The following is a 21,783-nucleotide window of genomic DNA, read 5'->3' as shown; positions in this document are numbered from 1 at the left end:
GCGCGAAGCCCCCGGCACAGACCCAGGGCCACCCCACAGCAGGGGCTGCCCAGCAGAGACCAGCTGAGATAACCCCAGGGAAATGGGCTGCTCAGCTAGAGCTGAGCGAGAGCAGCCCTGAGTACCGCAAATGGTGCTGGGGGAGGAGTCACAGGGGTGTGGGGAGAACAGGTGCACAGAGGGGGCAGAGACAGGGTCCTTGTTAACTACAGCTTTATTAGGCACAGTGGGGCCGGGCTCTGTACAGCAGGTCCCCGGGGGATAGTGTCAGGGTGGGCTCTGTACAGTGGGTCCCAGGGGGTTATGCGCAGGGGCAGGCTCTGCAGTGGGTCCCAGCAGGATTGCCTCTGCGGGAAAAGATGTGGGTGAGGGCCCCTGTACAGCAGGTCCCAGGGGGCTTAGGTGCAGGGCCAAGCTCTGTACAGCGGCTCCCAGTTGGTTCAAAGCTACTTGATTTAAACAGAGATTTAAAAAATAGTTTAAAAATGAGCTATGCTTTCTCCTAGGAGAGAGGCATGGGGGCCGAGCCCCCTCTACACTACAGCGGGCACAGGGGCTGCCCAGACACTGGGCTCTGCTCACAGCTAGTGAGAGCCGAGCCAGGCCAGGAATGGAGAAGGCTGGAGGCTGGCTGGCTGGCAGGGGGCTGCCTGGCACCGAACCGCCAGCAGGCCCCAGCAAGCAGGCAAGCTGCCGTTCTGGGGCGGGAGGGTGGGAGCAGCCGGGGGTGCCTGGCTGGGCCCAAGGTGGCAGTGGTGCCTCAGAGAGCGGCTGCCCTGAGCTCCCCACCAGACAGGCCCCCTTTGGGCAGGGGCATCTCCAAGGAATAAATTAACCTGGAATGTGATGAAGTGCCAAGAAAGACGACAGGGAGGGCAGGGGCCTGGGGCGGCTTGGCCCCAGGCAGGGGAGGCTCAGTCCCCCCGCATTGCGGGGGCCATGAGCAGAGGGGGTGGGGGCTCAGCCCCCCCACACTGCGGGGGGGGGCACGTGCCCCGGGTGGCGGCCACAGGCTAATGCCGCGTACCCAGTACACACTTACAGTAAGCGGGCTCCCCCCCAACGTGGGGGGCACTCTGCCCACCAAGCCACCGTGAGGAGGAGGGAGAGGGCAAAGATAACCCTCCCCCCCACAGCCCCACCCCCACCCATGGTGCTTTAGCAACACCTACTGGACACTTTACATATAATATTTTGTAAAAATAAAGCGCTTGTTTAAAATGACTTTTTTTTTTTCCTATACAAAAGACTTTTTTTTTTTTAAAAAAAGACACGCCCCCAGCTGGGGGACAGGGGGTCCAGGCGGAGCCAGATCCCCCACATGGCAGTTGTGGGGGCCACGGCCCCCACCCAAAGAGAGCAGGATCTTTATCTTTTTACAGTGGGGGGCGGGGCCAGGACTGGCCCCCAGGTGGGTGAGCAGGGTGGGGGCTGTCACGCAAACACCTGCATCTTGGTGGGTGGGTCGGGCAGGTGGGAGAGCTGGGTCTGGGAGGGCCCCAGCACAGCCGGGCTGGGGGTTGACTCAGACCAGTCGGACAGCGAGTGGGGCGAGGGGCTGGCCCACTGCTCCGGGGACTCGGGCGAGGGCGTCAGGTAGGGGTGCTCGCTGCGGAGGTGCACGTAGTGCTTGGGGGTGCCGTCCTGACCGGGGGTGTAGCTGTGCTGTGAGGGGGGCGTGGGGTAATCCTCTGCCCCTTGCCCGCTGGGTGCCTTGTAATACTGCGGAGGTGGTGGGGGACCCGGGCGCGCACCCCCCTGCCCCTCCTTGGGTGAGATGGGCTGGCTGGCACGGGCCAGGGTGGGGGCTGCAGGGGGTGGTGGGGGCATGGGCTGCCCAGGGGTGGGCGCCGGCGGGGGCTGCTCCTTGGCCGGGCTGGGGGTGGCCAGCACCTGGGAGCTCTGCACCATGGCCAGGTGGTTGGGCAGCAGCAGCCCCTGCGGGAAGGGCTGGGCCGGCTGGTGCAGGTTGGGGTGGGAGGCAGCCGGGTGCACCACTCCAATGACCGGGTTGCACTGGGAGGTGGGGGCGCGGGGGTGCCAGTCGAAAGGCACCGCCACTGGGCTCACCATGCCCAGGCTGAGCCCCAGGCAGCCGGGCTGGCGCGGCAGCGAAGGCATGGAGACCCGGTTCATGGAGAGGATGGCGCTCTGGGCCGATGCCACCTCGCCCAGGTCGCTGAGCCGCGCCAGGCTGATGGCAAAGGGCCCGTCCATCATGCTGTGCACCATGGGCGCGGAACCCACCGACATGGAGGAGCCAGCCGGGTGGAAGACGCCGGGTGAGGCCAGGACGGGCGAGGTGGGGTTGGCCACGTAGGGAGAGTCCAGCGAGTCGACGGGCGACAAGGTGACGGAGCTCTCCAGCAGGGAGCCCTGGCACTCTAGGCTCAGCTTCTTGCTGCGCCCCTTGGGCTCCTTGGGCAGGCTGGCGCTGCTGCCAGCCCCAGCCGGGTTCTTGGCACTGGGCCGCCGGCTCTTCTTGCCCTGAGGCGTGGGCTTGAGGCTGGGCAGAAAGCTGTTGGGCGGGCACAGGAGGGGGGACATGGTGTGGCCAGCGGGCAGTGCCCCCTGTGGGCTGCGCACCGTGTTGTACTCGTCCAGAAGGCGCACGATGTCGTGGTGCAGCCGCTCCTGGGCGATGTCTCGTGGCAGCCGGTCCATGTGGTCCGTGATCTCCCGGTTGGCAAAGTGATCCAGCAGGATCTTGGCTGCCTCGTAGCTGCCCTCCCGAGCAGCCAGGAACAGTGGGGTCTCCTCCTGGGGATTGGAGATGGGGACGGGGACATAGGGGTTCAGATTGTGCTGAAGGGCTGCCCCAACCCCGGAGCCCTGGGAATGCCTGACAGGGTGGAACGTGGCCACAGCCCTCTGTGGCGGGGCACCAGGGCAAGAGGGCTCCCGCTCCCAAGCACTGGAACAGCACAGGGGGGCCCCATGTGGCGGGCAGGGCCTGTGGAGTGAATGACAACCAGCCCTTGCTGCCCCGCCCAGCCCGCCCACCCGCCACTCACCTTGCTGTCCTGCATGTCCTTGTTGGCCCCATTCTTCAGCAATGCGATTGTGGCCTCCACATTGTTCACGGCTGCAGCCCAATGCAGCGCAGATTTCCCTGAGAAGCCGAGCCATGAGGGGTGCTGAGCCAGGAGCAGATGCTCTGCCAATCCCCCTCTCCTGCCGCCACAATCTCTCATTCTGACCTGCCGCCCCTGCCAGCCCAGCCCCAGGCTCCCACCTCCACCAGTGCCCCCAGTCATGACCCACTGGCCCCTGCTCACTCCTGCCAGCACCCATAAGTCCTGACCGCAGCCCCCTACCAGCCCAATCCCCATAGTCCGCAACACAGCTCTGCTGGCATCCCTCCCTCCCCACCTGAAACCCACTAGCCCAACTCTCGCCTGCGTCCCCTGCTGGGAGAGCTGAGCTGCAATAGTCCCGTCCAGGCACTTCCCTGCAGAGACCCGAGGGCGGCAGACCCCCTACCCAGCTCATCAACGGCATTGACGTCTGCGTGGCAGGCAATGAGCTCCTCCACCATGCCCTCCACAGCCAGGCGGGCTGCCAGGATCAGCGCCGTGGAGCCGTCCACCATGCGGGCGTCCAGGTCTGTGGAGCGGTTCCGGATCAGGATCTGCCGGGCGGGATGGGCATGAGATGGGGAAGCGAGAAGTGGCATCTGGGGAAAGCCTCCAATGTGGGCACAGCCTGGGGCCCTGGGAGCCAGCCAGGGGCTGCCAGAGCCAAGGCAGGGGGTGAGGGACACGGCTGTGATGCTGTTCAATGTTGGGGGACATGTGGGGGTGTGACGACTTATGACTGTAGAACGGTGGTGAGTGACGCCAGATCTACCAGGTACAACAGCTGCACAAGGGTTACCACCTGCCAACGGTGCCAATTTCCAATACATGTGTGTCACCGTCATACCTGGGGTCATAGAGGTGTGCGCATCTGTCTGTGCTCTGTTTCTGAGTGACACTCACAGACAGTTTGCTGGCCCATCAGCCGTTGCACTGCTGCACTGAGAGAAGGCAGGGGATACACCTTATGACTCAGCAAGGCAGGTAGCACAGCTGGGGACAGACCTCCTCAGCCATGTATTGGACAAATTACACCTGGGATAAAGGAAGTACCAGCCACTTGACAAAGGAACCTAAAAGGAGCCGCATCTTCCCCACTTTCTCTTCTTTCCTGCTTCCTACCTACTTGGTCTTGAATAAAGATCTTCCCCGGCTATCACATTACAAGGATAATCTCCCCTCTACATCCTGTGCGATGAATGAGGGACATTCAGTATAACTTGCTTCAGTAAGTGGTCCGACCGAGGGCAGGTAACTTCCTTGGCGCATTTTTGTACTATCTATACCCTGGATTCTCAGCTTTCAATTCCAGCCCACCGAAGGACGTGGATTTTGCCCATTTGTTAGTCTCCAAGGTACCACGGGACTGTGTATCGTTTCTGAAGCTACAGCCTGACACAGTTCCCCTCTGGAGTAACTTCTCTATGAACAGAAGCTCTGAGCAAAGGACTGGCTGACCCAGCCCAGCGGGGGGACCATTCCCAGGGAACTCTCAAGCCTGTAAACTCACCAGGACTGCTGGGAACCCGATGGACTTTGGCCATTTATCATCTCTCTTCTTGTTCTTGCCTTTTTCTTTCTAATAAACTGTTAGGTCAGATATTGAAGGTCTGGCCGGCTGTGTGGTGTGTTCGGTGACTGCCAGACCCATAGGGACCTGGCACCATGGCTGACCTTTAGATCAAACCTTGCTGTGAATGTAAGCAGTTTTCTCCAATGCCATCTCGCTATACTTGACAGAGGGGCTGTCTGGGAGCCCAAGAAATGGAAGGCAACAAAAGGGCTGTGGGATTTCTTGCTTGAGTCTTAATCATAAGGAGCAGTTTGTGACTGTCTGGAAGTTTAATGCTGGGAGTCTCTGCTCCCCCTGCGCAGCCTTCCAGGACCTTAGCATTTCCAGTGAGGGCTGCCCTAGGCACCCCCAGGTGCAAGGGGCTCATGTTGAAGTGGCCATGGACGTCGGTGTCCCGGTGGGGTGGGCAAAGGAGCGGGTCTCACCTGGAAGACTCCCTGCGCATCAGCGGTCACTGCCGCATGCAGCGGCGTGCGGCCCGTGTTGTCCTGGGCGTTGGTGTCTGCACCAGCATCCAGCAGGCGCTTGGCAGCATCAGCCCGGGCATAGCGGGCGGCCAGGTGCAGCGCAGTCTCGCCTGTGCGGTCGGTCTGGGCGCTCAGGTTGGCCCCCTGGCAGATGAGGTCCGAGATGATGTTGGCCGAGGAGTCATCAGCCTCGTCCTCCTCAGCCAGGTCAGCCTCCACGCCGCCCCCGCAGAACGAGGCCAGCATGAGCGGGGTGAAGCCATCTGCAAGGAGAGCCGCACCCCATGGGGTTAAGCCCGGACTGGCTGGGGGCCCAGCATGCTATGTGGCTGGCCTGGGGCAGTGGTACATGCTGGGACTTGTGGTCAGCTGCATAGGCAGGGAGCCACTCCGTCACCCAAAGCAGGTCAGTGATGCTGCTTCTCCCAGGATGCACTGCTCCAAGAGTGCCTGCACAGCATGCTGGGAGCTGTAGTCCCAGAGATGGAGCCCCCTTACCTGGTCCCCTGACATTGACGTCCATGCAGTCAGTATCGAACTCGCCCTGGGGAGGCGTCAGGGCCATGGAGGGCGGCATGCGGATATCGGCTGCCACCAGGTGATGCTGCGTCCACTGGCGGCAGTCCACAGGGTCCTCCGCGTCCCCGCCCGGCTCTTCCACCTGGGGGAAGGCGCAGTCAGTGGTGGAGCTGGACGGTCCTCTCCTGGCCCTGCTGAGGGATCCCATTTCCCTCCCACAAGGTGGGGCTTGGGTTGGGCTCATCAGGACTCCCCAGTGCATCACCAAGCCCAGCACCCCACCCAGCACGCTGCTGAGCCATCACACACATCCAACCCCCCCTCGCCGAGCCCGGCACCCATCCTGCCCACAGCAGGTCACTGAGCCAGGGCTCGCTGCTTGTCTGCAGGTACCTTGAGCCTCTTGGCCTCCGGACACTCCGCATCCATCCAGTCATCGGAGTGCTCCTCCATCAGGCTCTCCCCTTTGCTGATGTTCCTAGGGGGAAGCACAGAGCTCAGATCCCACACCCTGCCCACCTCCCCTCCCACCTGGGGCTTTGGGGCAACCCCCACTGCCCAAGGGCCAGGCAACCGTGGGGCATGGAGGCTGCACACTGCCCCTTGTGGTGGGGGGCCTGCAGCGGCTGTAGCAGCCCATGGGGCTGCCCCGGGCGCCAGGCCTGCACATGGGGAGCAGGCTGTGTGCTTGGCCCAGGGAGAGCCAGGTCCGTACTTCAGGCCCAAGGCATCCTGGCCCACAGGCTCCCGCCGGTTCTTGTTACTGTTCTCCTTCTTCAGACTGAAGCCCTCTGGGAACCACAGCGTGCTGTGCTCCCGCTTCCGCCGGGCCACCAGCACCCCCAGCACCAGGATCACCAGCAGGATCACGGCCGCTGCCACCACTAGCAGCGGCAGCAGGCGCATGGGGTCCTGGGGCTCTGGCTGCAGCTTGTCACCTGTGGAGTTGGAAGGAGGATTAGACCCTGGCTTTTGGGACCCCCTTCCCCTCACGACACCTCACCCCCTGCTCCTCCCACCCCCTTCATGTCCCCTCCCACTAACCGCCCCTCACATTCACCCCCTTCAGATCTGCCCTCTGCCCGGGACCTCACCCCCACACTCACCCTGGCCCGCCCCCTGCCCAGCTCAACCCCCAGCCCCGCTCACTCTGCACAGCCTTGATGGGGTAGGGGAATTCCAGGCGCTCGACGGCAGCCAGCGCAGCCAGGTAGTCAGCTGCGCTGCGGGCGTCAGGGAAGCACTTGTCAGAGGCCTGGAAGCAGAGGCGGTTGTCGATCTCCAGGGTGACCACGGAGCTGAGGCAGGGAGGGGAACAGTTACCAGGGGCCTGGCTCCCCCAGTGCCAAGCCCCAGGCTGTAGACAGCCTGGGCACCCCCCGCCCCATGCAGAGCCCCCGGGGCAGGGCTGGTTCAGCAGGCCCAGCCCCAAAACTTCATGCCCCCAGGCAGGCATGGCCCAGGCGGCAGGAGCTCAGGCCATGGGGACCACATGGACTCTGCCAGGAGCATCTTCGCACCATTGTGTTGGCCCAGGCCCTATCTGCTCCCAGCTGAGCCCCAGGGCCTGGCAGGAGGGGCGGCCCCTGGACACTGGCCCCGCCCCCAGGGCCTGGTAGGAGGGCCGGCCCCTGGATGCTGGCCCCGCCCCCAGGGCCTGGGAGGAGGGGCGGCCCCTGGACGCTGGCCCCGCCCCCCAGGGCCTGGCAGGAGGGCCGGCCCCTGGACACTGGCCCCGCCCCCCAGGGCCTGGAAGGAGGGGCGGCCCCTGGACGCTGGCCTTGCCCCCAGGGCCTGGCAGGAGGGGAAGCCCCTCAACACTGGTCCCCCTGGGCCTTGCTGCCATCAGAGCCCAGGAAGCAGGTCACAGACACCAGCTGAGCCACCCAGACCCCCCACCAGCACAGGCAGTGAGGCAGGGAAGTCAGCCACGTGGCACCGCTGAGAGCAGAGGGCTGTGTCGTGGTGCCAGCTCCCAGTCCTGCTTCCTCTGCTGCCACTGGTCCCTCCTGCCAGTGCCAACTGCCCCCCGGCACACACCCCGCCCCCGCTGCCTCCCGCAGGGCTGTGTCTCCCCCACCCCAGCTGCAGCCCACTGCTCACCCAATGACCTCAGGGTCCAGCTCACGGCGCCGCAGGCGGCTGGAGCGGTAGATGGGTTTGATCATGTAGTTGCCGTCCTTGTCGAGGCGGAAGCGCAGTGAGGTGCGCAGGATGGCGCTCAGCTTCTGCAGGAAGGTGGTGCTGGTGCGGCGCAGCTCGTCGGGGTGCAGCAGCACAGTGATGACCAGCACGCCACTGGCCAGGTGCTCCGGCACCTCGTGGGCACAGTCCAGCCCATCCCAGCCGCACTCCTCGTTGTTGCAGCCCTGGTCACACTGCCCGTCGGCGAAGTGGTCCGAGCAGTACTTCTCATACACGGGGCTGGGGGGCAGGGCCAGGCCAGGCTCAGAGCATGCCCCCCCCCCGCCCCGGCTCCCCACCCACTGAACCTTAACTGCAGCACCAGGCCCCCCGGGCAGGGCCAGGCTCCGTGCAGGACCCCACCTGCCCCCCGCTGCCCAGCACCCCAGGCACTGGCTCCAAAAGCACAGCACAGCCCTGCGAGATGGGCCGACCACAGCCCTGCACCTCAGCCAGCCCCCATGCCCCACAGCCAGGCTCAGCGCACAGCCCCACCCGGGGCCAGCCCCCCTCCGCCCCTCTGGGCACTCTGCACCCCAACCCACCAGGGCTGCACCTCTGCGCCAGGGGCCCAGGCACGGCAGCAGGAATACAGCCTTGAGCCTGACAAACACCAGGGGATGTGCCCGGGGCCACCTTTTCCAACCTCGCCGCCAGACGCTACCTCCAGCTGCACAGCGCCCTCAGCGGGGAGCAAGGGGGAGAGGCCCCCAAGCGCAGCCTGATGGGACAGTGCCATCTAAGGAGTCACCCCCAGCCCCCCACGGGCCCCAGCGCCGCCCCCCCCTTACTTGCAGCTGCGCTCGCGGCTCCTGCAGTCGAAGTTGTCGTAGAGGCACTCGGCCGTGTTGCAGACCTCATCGCACTGGCTGTTGTTGAACACCTGCCAGCAGTGGTGCACCTCGCACTGCTTCCAGGGGTCATCCACCAGCAGGGAGCAGTCGCCCCCGTCCCACTTGCAGGCTGGGCTGTTGCACTCCTTGTCGCAGTAGGAGTCACCGGCCTTGGCGCTGCACCCCTCCTGCAGGCACTGCAGCTCGGCGGGGGGCTGCAGCCTCAGCTCGCAGCGCAGGCCAGAGAAGCCGCTGGGGCACAGGCATTGGAAGTGGGGGGCAGAGAGCAGCTCTTTGCAGGTGCCCCCGCTGAGGCAGGGCGCGCTGCTGCAGCTGCCGTTGGCCCGCAGGCGGCAGTCGATGCCAGCGAAGCCTGGCAGGCAGGAGCAGCGGGCCCCCAGCGGCGTGTGCTGGCAGCTGCCCCCATTGTGGCAGGCAAGCTCCCGGCACGACAGTGTGCTCCGCTCGCAGTTGAGCCCCGAATAGTTCTGCAAAGGGGGCGAGAGATGGTGTCAGGACAGGCCCCTGGGCCCCCACTGACTGTGGAGAAGAACGAGCCATCCCCTGCCCAGCACCGCCGGGACCTGGGGCAGAACCAACCCAGAACCAGCACCACTGGGACCCTGACCAGCAGCAGCACTGCCAGGAACTGGAGCAGAACCAACCCAGCCCCAGCCCCCGCACTGCCCAGCACCACTTGGTCCCCGACTAGAACCTGTTCCCCCAGGACCCAGAACCAAACCAACCCGGAATCAGCACCACCCCCTGCTCAGTATCACTGGGACCCTGACCAGAACCAGCACCACCCCTGTTCTGCAGCAGTGGGACCCAGAGCAGAACCAACCCAGAACCAGCACCGTCCCCCGCCCAGCAGCAGTGGGACCAGGACCAGAATGGGACCCGGTGGGTGCATGTAGGACAGGCTGTAACTCCCTGAAGGAATCCCCACGTGACAGAGAGCCGGCCAGCCAGCCGCAGCCCAGCTCCACTGCAAATGGTCCACGAAGCAGAGTCCAGCCCCAGCTCCCAGCCACTAAATCATCTCAGAGCTTGGGCACCAGCCCCAGGAGCTCTGTTTGCAAACTCCCATTCCCAGCCAGGGCTCACTCCCCAGCCCACCCCCCTTCCCCAGGTGTGTCGCTACCAGGCAGCTCTCGGCAGCCTTCCCCTCTTAGGGCCCCTCAGCAAGGCACCAGCACCCCAAGCCACGGGCACCAGAATAGGACACAGGGTCCCACAGCCGCTGGTCCAGTGCCAGGTACAAGAACCTCTCGCTGCCCATCTGGGCAGACCACAATCACATTAGCGCCTTCAGCCTCAGCGCTGCACCAGAGCTCACTTTCTGCCTGCTGGCCAGTGCCCTGTCCCACAGAGCCCCCCACCAACCCAAGGTGCCATGGAACCCTTCACCCCCCCCGCCCACCTCCCCAAGGTGCCATGGAACCCTTCACCCCCGCCGCCCACCTCCCCGAGGTGCCATGGAACCCTTCACCCCCCCCGCCCACCTCCCCGAGGTGCCATGGAACCCTTCACCCCCCCCCGCCCACCTCCCTGAGGTGCCATGGAACCCTTCACCTGCCCCCACCTCCCCGAGGTGCCATGGAACCCTTCACCCCCCACCTCCCCGAGGTGCCACAGAACCCTTCACTCGCCCTCCTGCCCTCAAAGACACCATGTACCCCCTCTACTACCCCACTCCATGGTACAATGGAGCACCTCCCAGTTCCCCCCCAACCCCCAGAGGAGCCATGGAGCCCTCCCCCAGCCTCCCCAGACATCATGGCAACCCTCCCTCAACCTCCACCAAGTGCTGTGGCAACCCCTCCCGGCCCCACCCAAGTTGCCATGGACCCCTCTCCACAGCAAGGCCAGCCTGCTGCCCCCACAGCACCAGGACCAACACCCCCCGTGGCACCAGAATGCCCTCTTTGGATGGGAGCTCCCCTGTTGCACCGGGCACAGCCCCCAAGCCCTGCCCTGCGGCACCAGGCCTGGAGCAGGAGAGCAGGAGCCCCCGCCCCCAGCGGCACTCACCGGGGGGCAGCGGCAGGTGTAGCCCAGCGGCATGTTCACCGTCAGCTTGCACTGGCCCCCATTCTGGCAGGGCTGGGACTCGCATGTGTTCACGACATTCTGGCAGCGACGGCCTGCGGGGTCGGGGGGAGCCCAAGGGAGAAGAGAGCTGCCTCCAGCACTGCTCCCAGAACAGCCCCCAGCCCCTGTGCCAGCCAGGGGCCCACCGGGGGTCTCCCCTGCACCAGCTTCCCTCTGACGTCTCCCACCCCGAGTGCAACAGTCTGCTGGGCCAAAGGCTGGGGTGCCCGAGGGTGAGGATTCTGGCTGGGAGTGTGGGTCTGGGGTGGAGCTGGGGGGCAGGGGCCCTGGCGGGTGGGCAGGCCCTGGGGCGATGCCAGGAATGAGGTGTTTGGGGTGAAGAAGGGCAGCTCCAGGTGTGGTGGGGTGCACGAGGTGTGGGTGGGCTCAGGGTAGGGCAGGGGGTCGTGCCTTGGGCTGGCTTCCTCCCCCAGCGGCGGCAGCTTTGGGGAGAGATCTCCCCCTGCTGCAGCCCTGAGCCGGGCTCATCGGGATGCACCTTAGCCCAGCGCTCCTGGTCACATGGCCCATGAAGCCCCTCCCCTCGTTCGGTGTGGCCCCACCCCTCAGCGCACTCACCGGTGTAGCCCGGCTTGCACAGGCAGTAGAAATCGTTGGTGCCCTGCACACAGTCCAGCGTGTGCTGGGGCAGGCAGGGCTGGGCCAGGCACTCGTTGATGTCGCCCTCGCAGCGCTCGCCCGTGTAGCCGGGGGGGCAGTTGCAGCGGTAGCCACCCACCCGGTCCACACACGTCCCGTTGTTCAGGCACTTGCGCGCCCGGCTGCCAGGGCCTGGGGCGCAGTCGTCCTCGTTGATCTCACACAGGACGCCTGGGGGGAATGGACCTTGCAGCCTCTGCCACAGCCGGAGCACCCAGCAGCCCAGCCCATCACCAGGGCCTCTCCCCGCACCCCAAGCTCCTCACTTCACAGGCACCCTCCCTCCTGTCCCCTGGCCCTGCAGCCTGTGCCCCCCCCCGACCTCCAGTGCCCAGCTTGGCCGTACCCAGGGTCCCTGGCGGGCAGGAGCAGATGTAGCGCCCGATGAGGTCGATGCAGGAGCCTCCATTCTGGCAGGGGTGGGACTGGCACTCGTCGATGTCGTACTCGCAGTGCTTGCCCTCAAACCCTGGCGGGCACTGCAAGGAACAACAGACCAGCCCCATCAGGGCCAGGGCCCCATGCGAGGGCTGCCCAGCCCTCGGCTCCAGCCCCTCCAGCTGCAGAGGGTTCAACAAGGCCTCATGCTGCCAACCACTGTTGGTGTGAGCACAATGCACCCCCAGCACAGAGCTTGGGTTAGAACCCAGGAGTCCTGGCACCCAGCTCCTGAGTTCCAGCCACTAGACCCCACTGCCTGTCCAGAATCAGGCAGAGAACCCAGCAGTCCTGGCTCTCGGGCCTGTCAGCGGGAGCCCAATATCCCCCGGCCCGGCTGCGCCCGCAAGGAGCACTGCTCCTGCAGCCGGGGCTCACCTCACAGTCGTAGCTGCCGATGAAGCTGTGGCAGGCGGCGCCATGCTGGCAGGGGTTGGGCTGGCAGGGGTTCACCTCGCTCTCACAGTAACTGCCCGTGTAGCCTTCCTTGCACAGGCAGTAGTGGGTGTTGCCGGCATCCACACACTGGCCGCGGTAGTGACACACGTGCTCCTTGGAGACCCCTGCCCCAGACAGAGAGTGAGATGCCTCACGCTTGAGCCCCAGCCCGAGCCCCAGCCCTGCGCAGCTCCGACGGGCAACCAGGGCACAGAGGTTACAAAAGGAGAGTGTGTGGCTGTCACGTCCCCTCCGCTCTAACCACTAGACCACATTCCCCTCCAAGAGCTGGGGATAGAACCCAGGAGTCCTGACCTCCCTGCCCCCTGCTCTACCCACTAGACCCCTCACCCTCCCCACTGGGACTAGCGTGGGGGAACCAAGAGCATAAATGAGCACATGTGGCTGGGGCAGGGCAAGGACCAGGCTGTGCTTGAGCTGACACTCCTCCTAAAATGGCTGCCCAGTGGCACCCCCAACACCCACATCTTGCTGGGGTGCCGAAGGGCAGAGCCCCCGAGCAAGGACAGCTCCTGCCCAGGACAGGCCCCCTCCAGCCCAAGCCTGGCGGAGTCAGTCCTGCCCCGTCGCAGGGAAGCCCTCACCTCGGTGAGCTGCCACCACCTCGCAGGAGACGCTGGGGATGTCGCAGTAACGGCCGGTCCAGCCCCCTGGGCACTCGCAGGTCAGGGCTGTGCCTGTCTGCACACAGCGGCCCCCGTTCTGGCAGGGCGAGTGCCGGCACCAGTCCACCAGAGTCTGCGAAAGAGGGGAGTTGGGGACAGCCGCAGGGTGGGGGGACACAGTGCTGGCTGGGCTGGGTCACTGACCCCAGGCCCCACTCCCCACTGACCCCCTAAGGCCAGACCCTGGCCCCCATGACCCCCACCGCACTGGGGTGTTGGATCCCCACACACACCCTGGGCCAGGCCCCCCACCCCACAATACACTGGGATGTTTCAACGCTCCAGTCCAGCAAGGGCCGGGGGCAGGTGCCTGCCCTGGGAGGAGAACGCATTTCCCTGGCCCCCATGCCAGTCCTCCCACCCCAAGCCAACACACAGAGCCAGGTGGGCTCCCTTCTCTTCCCCACCCCGGGGGCGGGCGCACCTGGCACTGGGCGCCGGTGTAGCCGTGGGGGCAGGTGCAGCGGTAGGACTCCACGCCATCCACGCAGGTGCCCCCGTTGAGGCAGGGCCGGGACTGGCACTCATCGATCTCATGCTGGCAGTGGGTGCCTGTGAAGCCGGCCCGGCAGTGGCAGGTGTAGGAGTTCACCCCGTCGAGGCAGGTGCCCCCATTGAAGCAGGAGCTGCAGGGACACAGGCAGTCAGCTCCACGCCCCCTTTGCCACCCAACCTCCCTGCCCTCTCTTCCGCCCCATCCCCATACCACTCCTCAGTCACGGGCCCCAGTGCAGCCTCTCAGTGGCGGGGGTGGGGCCTGGCAGCACGGCAGGGAGCTTACCCCTCGGTGCACTCGCGGTGCAGAGCCCGGCCTGGCCGGAGGGGTGGGGCTCACCTGTCGGTGCACTCGCGGTGCAGAGCCCGGCCTGGCCGGAGGGGTGGGGCTCACCTGTCGGTGCACTCGCGGTGCAGAGCCCGGCCTGGCCCGAGGGGTGGGGCTCACCTGTGGGTGCACTCGCAGTGCAGAGCCCGGCCTGGCCTGAGGGGTGGGGCTCACCTGTGGGTGCACTCGCGGTGCAGAGCCCGGCCTGGCCTGAGGGGTGGGGCTCACCTGTCGGTGCACTCGCGGTGCAGAGCCCGGCCTGGCCGGAGGAGTGGGGCTCACCTGTGGGTGCACTCGCGGTGCAGAGCCCGGCCTGGCCTGAGGGGTGGGGCTCACCTGTCGGTGCACTCGCGGTGCAGAGCCCGGCCTGGCCGGAGGGGTGGGGCTCACCTGTGGGTGCACTCGCAGTGCAGAGCCCGGCCTGGCCGGAGGGGTGGGGCTCACCTGTGGGTGCACTCGCGGTGCAGAGCCCGGCCTGGCCGGAGGGGTGGGGCTCACCTGTGGGTGCACTCGCGGTGCAGAGCCCGGCCTGGCCGGAGGGGTGGGGCTCACCTGTCGGTGCACTCGCGGTGCAGAGCCCAGCCTGGCCTGAGGGGTGGGGCTCACCTGTGGGTGCACTCGCAGTGCAGAGCCCGGCCTGGCCGGAGGGGTGGGGCTCACCTGTCGGTGCACTCGCGGTGCAGAGCCCGGCCTGGCCGGAGGGGTGGGGCTCACCTGTGGGTGCACTCGCGGTGCAGAGCCCGGCCTGGCCTGAGGGGTGGGGCTCACCTGTGGGTGCACTCGCGGTGCAGAGCCCGGCCTGGCCTGAGGGGTGGGGCTCACCTGTGGGTGCACTCGCGGTGCAGAGCCCGGCCTGGCCTGAGGGGTGGGGCTCACCTGTGGGTGCACTCGCGGTGCAGAGCCCGGCCTGGCCTGAGGGGTGGGGCTCACCTGTGGGTGCACTCGCGGTGCAGAGCCCGGCCTGGCCGGAGGGGTGGGGCTCACCTGTCGGTGCACTCGCGGTGCAGAGCCCAGCCTGGCCTGAGGGGTGGGGCTCACCTGTGGGTGCACTCGCAGTGCAGAGCCCGGCCTGGCCGGAGGGGTGGGGCTCACCTGTGGGTGCACTCGCGGTGCAGAGCCCGGCCTGGCCGGAGGGGTGGGGCTCACCTGTGGGTGCACTCGCGGTGCAGAGCCCGGCCTGGCCTGAGGGGTGGGGCTCACCTGTGGGTGCACTCGCGGTGCAGAGCCCGGCCTGGCCTGAGGGGTGGGGCTCACCTGTGGGTGCACTCGCGGTGCAGAGCCCGGCCTGGCCTGAGGGGTGGGGCTCACCTGTGGGTGCACTCGCGGTGCAGAGCCCGGCCTGGCCGGAGGGGTGGGGCTCACCTGTCGGTGCACTCGCGGTGCAGAGCCCGGCCTGGCCTGAGGGGTGGGGCTCACCTGTGGGTGCACTCGCGGTGCAGAGCCCGGCCTGGCCTGAGGGGTGGGGCTCACCTGTCGGTGCACTCGCGGTGCAGAGCCCGGCCTGGCCGGAGGGGTGGGGCTCACCTGTGGGTGCACTCGCGGTGCAGAGCCCGGCCTGGCCGGAGGGGTGGGGCTCACCTGTCGGTGCACTCGCGGTGCAGAGCCCAGCCTGGCCTGAGGGGTGGGGCTCACCTGTGGGTGCACTCGCAGTGCAGAGCCCGGCCTGGCCGGAGGGGTGGGGCTCACCTGTCGGTGCACTCGCGGTGCAGAGCCCGGCCTGGCCGGAGGGGTGGGGCTCACCTGTCGGTGCACTCGCGGTGCAGAGCCCGGCCTGGCCTGAGGGGTGGGGCTCACCTGTGGGTGCACTCGCGGTGCAGAGCCCGGCCTGGCCTGAGGGGTGGGGCTCACCTGTGGGTGCACTCGCGGTGCAGAGCCCGGCCTGGCCTGAGGGGTGGGGCTCACCTGTGGGTGCACTCGCGGTGCAGAGCCCGGCCTGGCCTGAGGGGTGGGGCTCACCTGTGGGTGCACTCGCGGTGCAGAGCCCGGCCTGGCCTGAGGGGTGGGGCTCACCTGTGGGTGCACTCGCGGTGCAGAGCCCGGCCTGGCCTGAGGGGTGGGGCTCACCTGTGGGTGCACTCGCGGTGCAGAGCCCGGCCTGGCCTGGGGGGTGGGGCTCACCTGTGGGTGCACTCGCGGTGCAGAGCCCGGCCTGGCCTGAGGGGTGGGGCTCACCTGTCGGTGCACTCGCGGTGCAGAGCCCGGCCTGGCCTGAGGGGTGGGGCTCACCTGTGGGTGCACTCGCGGTGCAGAGCCCGGCCTGGCCTGAGGGGTGGGGCTCACCTGTCGGTGCACTCGCGGTGCAGAGCCCGGCCTGGCCGGAGGGGTGGGGCTCACCTGTGGGTGCACTCGCGGTGCAGAGCCCGGCCTGGCCGGAGGGGTGGGGCTCACCTGTCGGTGCACTCGCGGTGCAGAGCCCGGCCTGGCCTGAGGGGTGGGGCTCACCTGTGGGTGCACTCGCAGTGCAGAGCCCGGCCTGGCCTGAGGGGTGGGGCTCACCTGTCGGTGCACTCGCGGTGCAGAGCCCGGCCTGGCCTGAGGGGTGGGGCTCACCTGTCGGTGCACTCCTGCACGTTGTGCTCGCAGTGCAGGCCGGCCCAGCCAGGGGCGCAGGTGCAGGTGAAGCTGTTGACGTAGTCGGTGCAGGTGGCACCGTTGCGGCAGGGGCTGCTCAGGCACTCGCTGGTCTCGCTGGCGCAGCGCAGGCCCGTGAAGCCCGGCAGGCAGGTGCACGAGAAGGAACTGACGCTGTCCTGGCACGAGCCACCGTTGAGGCAAGGGTCTGTGGGCAGGTTCATAGCAGAGTCCCAAGGGGTGTGCAGGGCCCTTTGACTGCCAGTAGGCGTCACGGCAGCTCAGCCGCTCCAGGGCCAGGCCCCGTCTTGGGAACACCCCCCCAGCGTTCAGCACAGGCACCCACGGGCCAGAGGCCTTTCCCCGCTGGCTCAGCCACTCCCCTCTGCGGAGGGAGCCACCGCCATTCCCCAGCCCCACAGCCCTGCTGCCCAGGCTGACCGGGGGAGGGGAAGGGAACCTGCAGGCCAGGCTGGGCAGGGCCTGGGGAGAAGCCTCCAGTGATCCAGGGCTGCTGCAGGGCAGAGCCCCTTACCCCACCCTGGGGCACTGCGTCAGAGCAGACTGCGAGAGCGGGTCCCTTCCCTCCCCCTAACTGAACAACCCCCCATCCCCCGGCGCCACAGCACAGCGCCCCTTAGTGCCACCCTGGGCCAGCGGGAATGACAAGGGGGCCGCCCCCCGCAGGGCACAGCACAACATCCCCCAGCACCACCCTGGGCCAGCAAGCAGCGCGAGGGGAGAGTGTGCCTGGCTGAGCCCCTGCCTGCAGCCAGCAGGGCCGGATCCTGCTTGGGGCCTTGGCGGGGTCGTGGGGGCTGAGCTGAGTGAGCTGGGGGTGGGACCCTGCCCCTGCCCCTGCCCCGCCCCTGCCCCCCACTCACTGGGTGTGCAGTCGTCAATATCCGTCTCGCAGTTGGTGCCGGTGTACCCTGGGCGGCAGGCGCAGCTGTAGCCGCCCAGCAGGTTGGTGCAGGTGGCCCGGTTCCGGCAGGGGCTCCGGTCACATTCATTCACATCCAGGTGGCACCTCTGACCTGGCGGGGCAGGAAAGGGAAGAGGTCAGAGCAGGCAGGGCCGGGAGGGGAGGGGAGAGCAGAGGAGGGTCTCTACCTTGCCAGCCGGGGGTGCAGCTGCAGGTGAAGCCCTCATAGTCGGGCGTGTGGTCGCAGACCCCCCCGTTCTCACAGGGGTTTGGGGAGCAGGGGGTCAGCACATTCTCACAGTTGCGGCCTGCAGGTGGAAGAGGACGATGGAAGAGCAGCTCCATCTCTCCCACCCAGAGTCAGCGGGGCCCTGCCCGTCCCAACCCCAGAACAACAGGGATCTCCTCCTCACGCCCCCAGATCCACAGGGATCCCCTCCTCACGCCCCCAGATCCACAGGGATCCGCTCCTCTGCCTAACCCGAACCCTCCTCACGCCCCCAGATCCACAGGGATCCCCTCCTCTGCCTAACCCGAACCCTCCTCACGCCCCCAGATCCACAGGGATCCCCTCCTCTGCCTTACCCGAACGCTCCTCACACCCCCAGATCCACAGGGATCCCCTCCTCTGCCTAACCCGAACCCTCCTCATACCCCCAGAACCACAGGGATCCCCTCCTTTGCCTAACCCTAACCCTCCTCACATCCCCAGATCCACAGGGATCCCCTCCTCACCCCCCCCAGAACCACAGGAATCCCCTCCTCTGCCCCCCAAAAACCCACAGGGATCCCCTCCTCTGCCACCCATCTCCAGAACCACAGGGATCCCCTCCCTGACCCCCAAAAACCCACAGGGATCCCTCCTCAAGCCCCCAGAACCACAGGGATCCTCGCCCTGCCCCCCCGAACCACAGGGATCCCATCCTCTGCCCCCCAAAGCCACAGGGATCCCCTCCCACCTTTCAATCGTAGGGCTCCCCCCCATCCCCTCAAAACCACATGGATGCCCCCCATCTTTCTGAGAACCATAAGGACCCCCCACTTCACTCTGCCTGGCCCAGACTTGCCCAAAGTACCACCAGGACCCCGACCCCACCCTCCTGGCTCCCAGAAACAGGCCCCCCCACGGGAGCCTGGCCCCACCTGTGTAGGGCAGGTCGCAGAGGCAGGTGTAGCTGGCGATCCCATCGATGCAGGTGCCCTTGTTGAGGCAGGGGCTGGAGAGGCAGTCGTTGATGTTGGTCTGGCAGTAGGTCCCTGGAGAGGAGGGAGACGGAGGTGAGCCGGGGCGGCGGCGCCAGCGGGCGCGGAGCTGGGCGGGGGGACGTACCCTGGAAGCCTGGCTTGCACTTGCAGCGGTAGCCGTTCACGTAGTCCGTGCAGGTGCCCCCGAACTGGCAGGGGCTGGACTCACACTCGTTCCTGTTCAGGTCGCAGCTGGTGCCAGCCCAGCCCGGCTCACACTCGCACTTGTACCTGCGGCGGAGGGGATGTCAGCAGAGGCACCGCCCCAACCCCCCGCCCCCACGCTCCCAGGGCTCTCTGGGGAACTGGGTCCTCACAGCATGTGCTGGGACAGGGCCCGTCTCCAGCAGCACCCCCAGGAGGGCAGGTGGGCACAGGGCTGCCCCCAGGGTGGGGCAGGGCAGGGCAAGTGACGGGGTGGGACAGCTGGGGGCAGAGCAGGCAGAATCAAGGCACGGGAGGGAGTGGCAAGCGGGGGAGGCGCCGGGCAGGCACACAGTAGGTTGAGACAGGGACTGGGGCAGAACGGGGAAGGGCAGAGCAGGGGTGGAGTGGGCGGGGGAAGGGCGGGAGCAGAAGCAGGACAAGGGAGGGCAGGGCGGGGGCTGGGGCTGGGGCAGGGTCAGGGTGAAGGCAGGGCTGGGCGGCAGCAGGGGTGGGGCAGGTGCAGGGGCAGGTGCAGGGGCAGGGCTGGGCGGAGGCAGGGGCAGGGTGGGGGTGGGGCTGGGCAAGGCTGGGCGGAGGCGGGGCAGGAGCAGGGGCAGGGTGGGGGCGGGGCTGGGCAGGGCTGGGCGGAGGCGGGGGCAGGGCAGGGCAGGGGCAGGAGCAGGGTGGGGCTGGGCAGAGGTGGGGCAGGAGCAGGGGCAGGAGCAGGGTGGGGCTGGGCAGAGGCGAGGGCAGGAGCAGGGGCATGGCGGGGGCAGGGCTGGGCGGAGGCGGGGGCAGGAGTGGGGGCGGGGGCAGGGCTGGGCGGAGGCGGGGGCAGGGCAGGGCAGGGGCAGGAGCAGGGTGGGGCTGGGCAGAGGCGAGGGCAGGAGCAGGGGCATGGCGGGGGCAGGGCTGGGCAGAGGCGGGGGCAGGAGCAGGGGCATGGCGGGGGCAGGGCTGGGCAGAGGCGGGGGCAGGAGCAGGGGCATGGCGGGGGCAGGGCTGGGCAGAGGCGGGGGCAGGAGTGGGGGCGGGGGCAGGGCTGGGCGGAGGCGGGGGCAGGAGCAGGGGCATGGCGGGGGCAGGGCTGGGCAGAGCGGGGGCAGGAGTGGGGGCGGGGGCAGGGCTGGGCGGAGGCGGGGGCAGGGGCAGGGCAGGGCAGGGGCAGGAGCAGGGTGGGGCTGGGCAGAGGCGGGGGCAGGAGCAGGGGCAGGGCGGGGTCGGGGCTGGGCAGAGGCGAGGGGAGGAGCAGGGGCAGGGCGGGGGCAGGGCTGGGCAGAGGCGGGGGCAGGAGCAGGGGCAGGGCAGGGGCAGGGCTGGGCAGAGGCGGGGGCAGGAGCAGGGGCAGGGCGGGGTCGGGGCTGGGCAGAGGCGAGGGGAGGAGCAGGGGCAGGGCGGGGTCGGGGCTGGGCAGAGGCGGGGGCAGGAGCAGGGGCAGGGCAGGGGCAGGGCTGGGCAGAGGCGGGGGCAGGAGCAGGGGCAGGGCGGGGTCGGGGCTGGGCAGAGGCGGGGGCAGGAGCAGGGGCAGGGCAGGGTCGGGGCTGGGCAGAGGCGGGGGCAGGAGCAGGGGCAGGGCGGGGTCGGGGCTGGGCAGAGGCGGGGGCAGGAGCAGGGGCAGGGCGGGGGCAGGGCTGGGCGGAGGCGGGGGCAGGAGCAGGGGCAGGGCAGGGGCAGGGCTGGGCAGAGGCGGGGGCAGGAGCAGGGGCAGGGCGGGGGCAGGGCTGGGCGGAGGCGGGGGCAGGAGCAGGGGCAGGGCGGGGTCGGGGCTGGGCAGAGGCGGGGGCAGGAGCAGGGGCAGGGCGGGGTCGGGGCTGGGCAGAGGCGGGGGCAGGAGCAGGGGCAGGGCAGGGGCAGGGCTGGGCAGAGGCGGGGGCAGGAGCAGGGGCAGGGCGGGGTCGGGGCTGGGCAGAGGCGGGGGCAGGAGCAGGGGCAGGGCGGGGTCGGGGCTGGGCAGAGGCGGGGGCAGGAGCAGGGGCAGGGCAGGGGCGGGGCTGGGCAGAGGCGGGGGCAGGAGCAGGGGCAGGGCGGGGTCGGGGCTGGGCAGAGGCGGGGGCAGGAGCAGGGGCAGGGCGGGGTCGGGGCTGGGCAGAGGCGGGGGCAGGAGCAGGGGCAGGGCGGGGTCGGGGCTGGGCAGAGGCGGGGGCAGGAGCAGGGGCAGGGCGGGGTCGGGGCTGGGCAGAGGCGGGGGCAGGAGCAGGGGCAGGGCGGGGGCAGGGCTGGGCGGAGGCGGGGGCAGGAGCAGGGGCAGGGCAGGGGCAGGGCTGGGCAGAGGCGGGGGCAGGAGCAGGGGCAGGGCGGGGGCAGGGCTGGGCGGAGGCGGGGGCAGGAGCAGGGGCAGGGCGGGGTCGGGGCTGGGCAGAGGCGGGGGCAGGAGCAGGGGCAGGGCGGGGTCGGGGCTGGGCAGAGGCGGGGGCAGGAGCAGGGGCAGGGCAGGGGCAGGGCTGGGCAGAGGCGGGGGCAGGAGCAGGGGCAGGGCGGGGTCGGGGCTGGGCAGAGGCGGGGGCAGGAGCAGGGGCAGGGCGGGGTCGGGGCTGGGCAGAGGCGGGGGCAGGAGCAGGGGCAGGGCAGGGGCGGGGCTGGGCAGAGGCGGGGGCAGGAGCAGGGGCAGGGCGGGGTCGGGGCTGGGCAGAGGCGGGGGCAGGAGCAGGGGCAGGGCGGGGTCGGGGCTGGGCAGAGGCGGGGGCAGGAGCAGGGGCAGGGCGGGGTCGGGGCTGGGCAGAGGCGGGGGCAGGAGCAGGGGCAGGGCGGGGTCGGGGCTGGGCAGAGGCGGGGGCAGGAGCAGGGGCAGGGCGGGGTCGGGGCTGGGCAGAGGCGGGGGCAGGGCAGGAGCAGGGGCAGGGCGGGGTCGGGGCTGGGCAGAGGCGGGGGCAGGAGCAGGGGCAGGGCGGGGTCGGGGCTGGGCAGAGGCGGGGGCAGGAGCAGGGGCAGGGCGGGGTCGGGGCTGGGCAGAGGCGGGGGCAGGAGCAGGGGCAGGGCGGGGTCGGGGCTGGGCAGAGGCGGGGGCAGGAGCAGGGGCAGGGCGGGGTCGGGGCTGGGCAGAGGCGGGGGGCAGGAGCAGGGGCAGGGCAGGGGCAGGGCTGGCGGGGAGGCGGGGGCAGGAGCA

The 21,783-nt window shown here is 68.7% G+C and overlaps 1 protein-coding gene across 1 annotated transcript; it reads right to left on the bottom strand.

Moving 5' to 3' along the window:
- Positions 1-202: 202 nt before the first annotated feature.
- On the bottom strand, positions 203-18,764 carry LOC142006394 (neurogenic locus notch homolog protein 3-like; the record flags this gene model as incomplete). Its single annotated transcript, XM_074983212.1, has 21 exons — positions 203-2,760; positions 3,015-3,112; positions 3,484-3,631; positions 5,076-5,380; positions 5,616-5,778; positions 6,030-6,114; positions 6,352-6,574; positions 6,786-6,934; positions 7,740-8,060; positions 8,612-9,141; positions 10,688-10,800; positions 11,327-11,578; positions 11,754-11,886; positions 12,224-12,408; positions 12,889-13,042; positions 13,394-13,595; positions 16,343-16,571; positions 17,248-17,400; positions 17,477-17,596; positions 18,432-18,545; positions 18,619-18,764. Coding segments are annotated over 21 exons (5,149 nt in total), but the record flags the coding sequence as incomplete, so codon positions are not given.
- Between the last annotated feature and the right edge of the window lie 3,019 nt (positions 18,765-21,783).

The sequence above is a fragment of the Carettochelys insculpta genome, unplaced genomic scaffold, assembly GCF_033958435.1.
Source record: "Carettochelys insculpta isolate YL-2023 unplaced genomic scaffold, ASM3395843v1 scaffold_0056, whole genome shotgun sequence".
NCBI classification, from domain to species: Eukaryota; Metazoa; Chordata; order Testudines; family Carettochelyidae; genus Carettochelys; species Carettochelys insculpta.
Note: the sequence above shows the minus strand (reverse complement) of the source record. Positions and strands in the feature narration are given on the sequence as shown.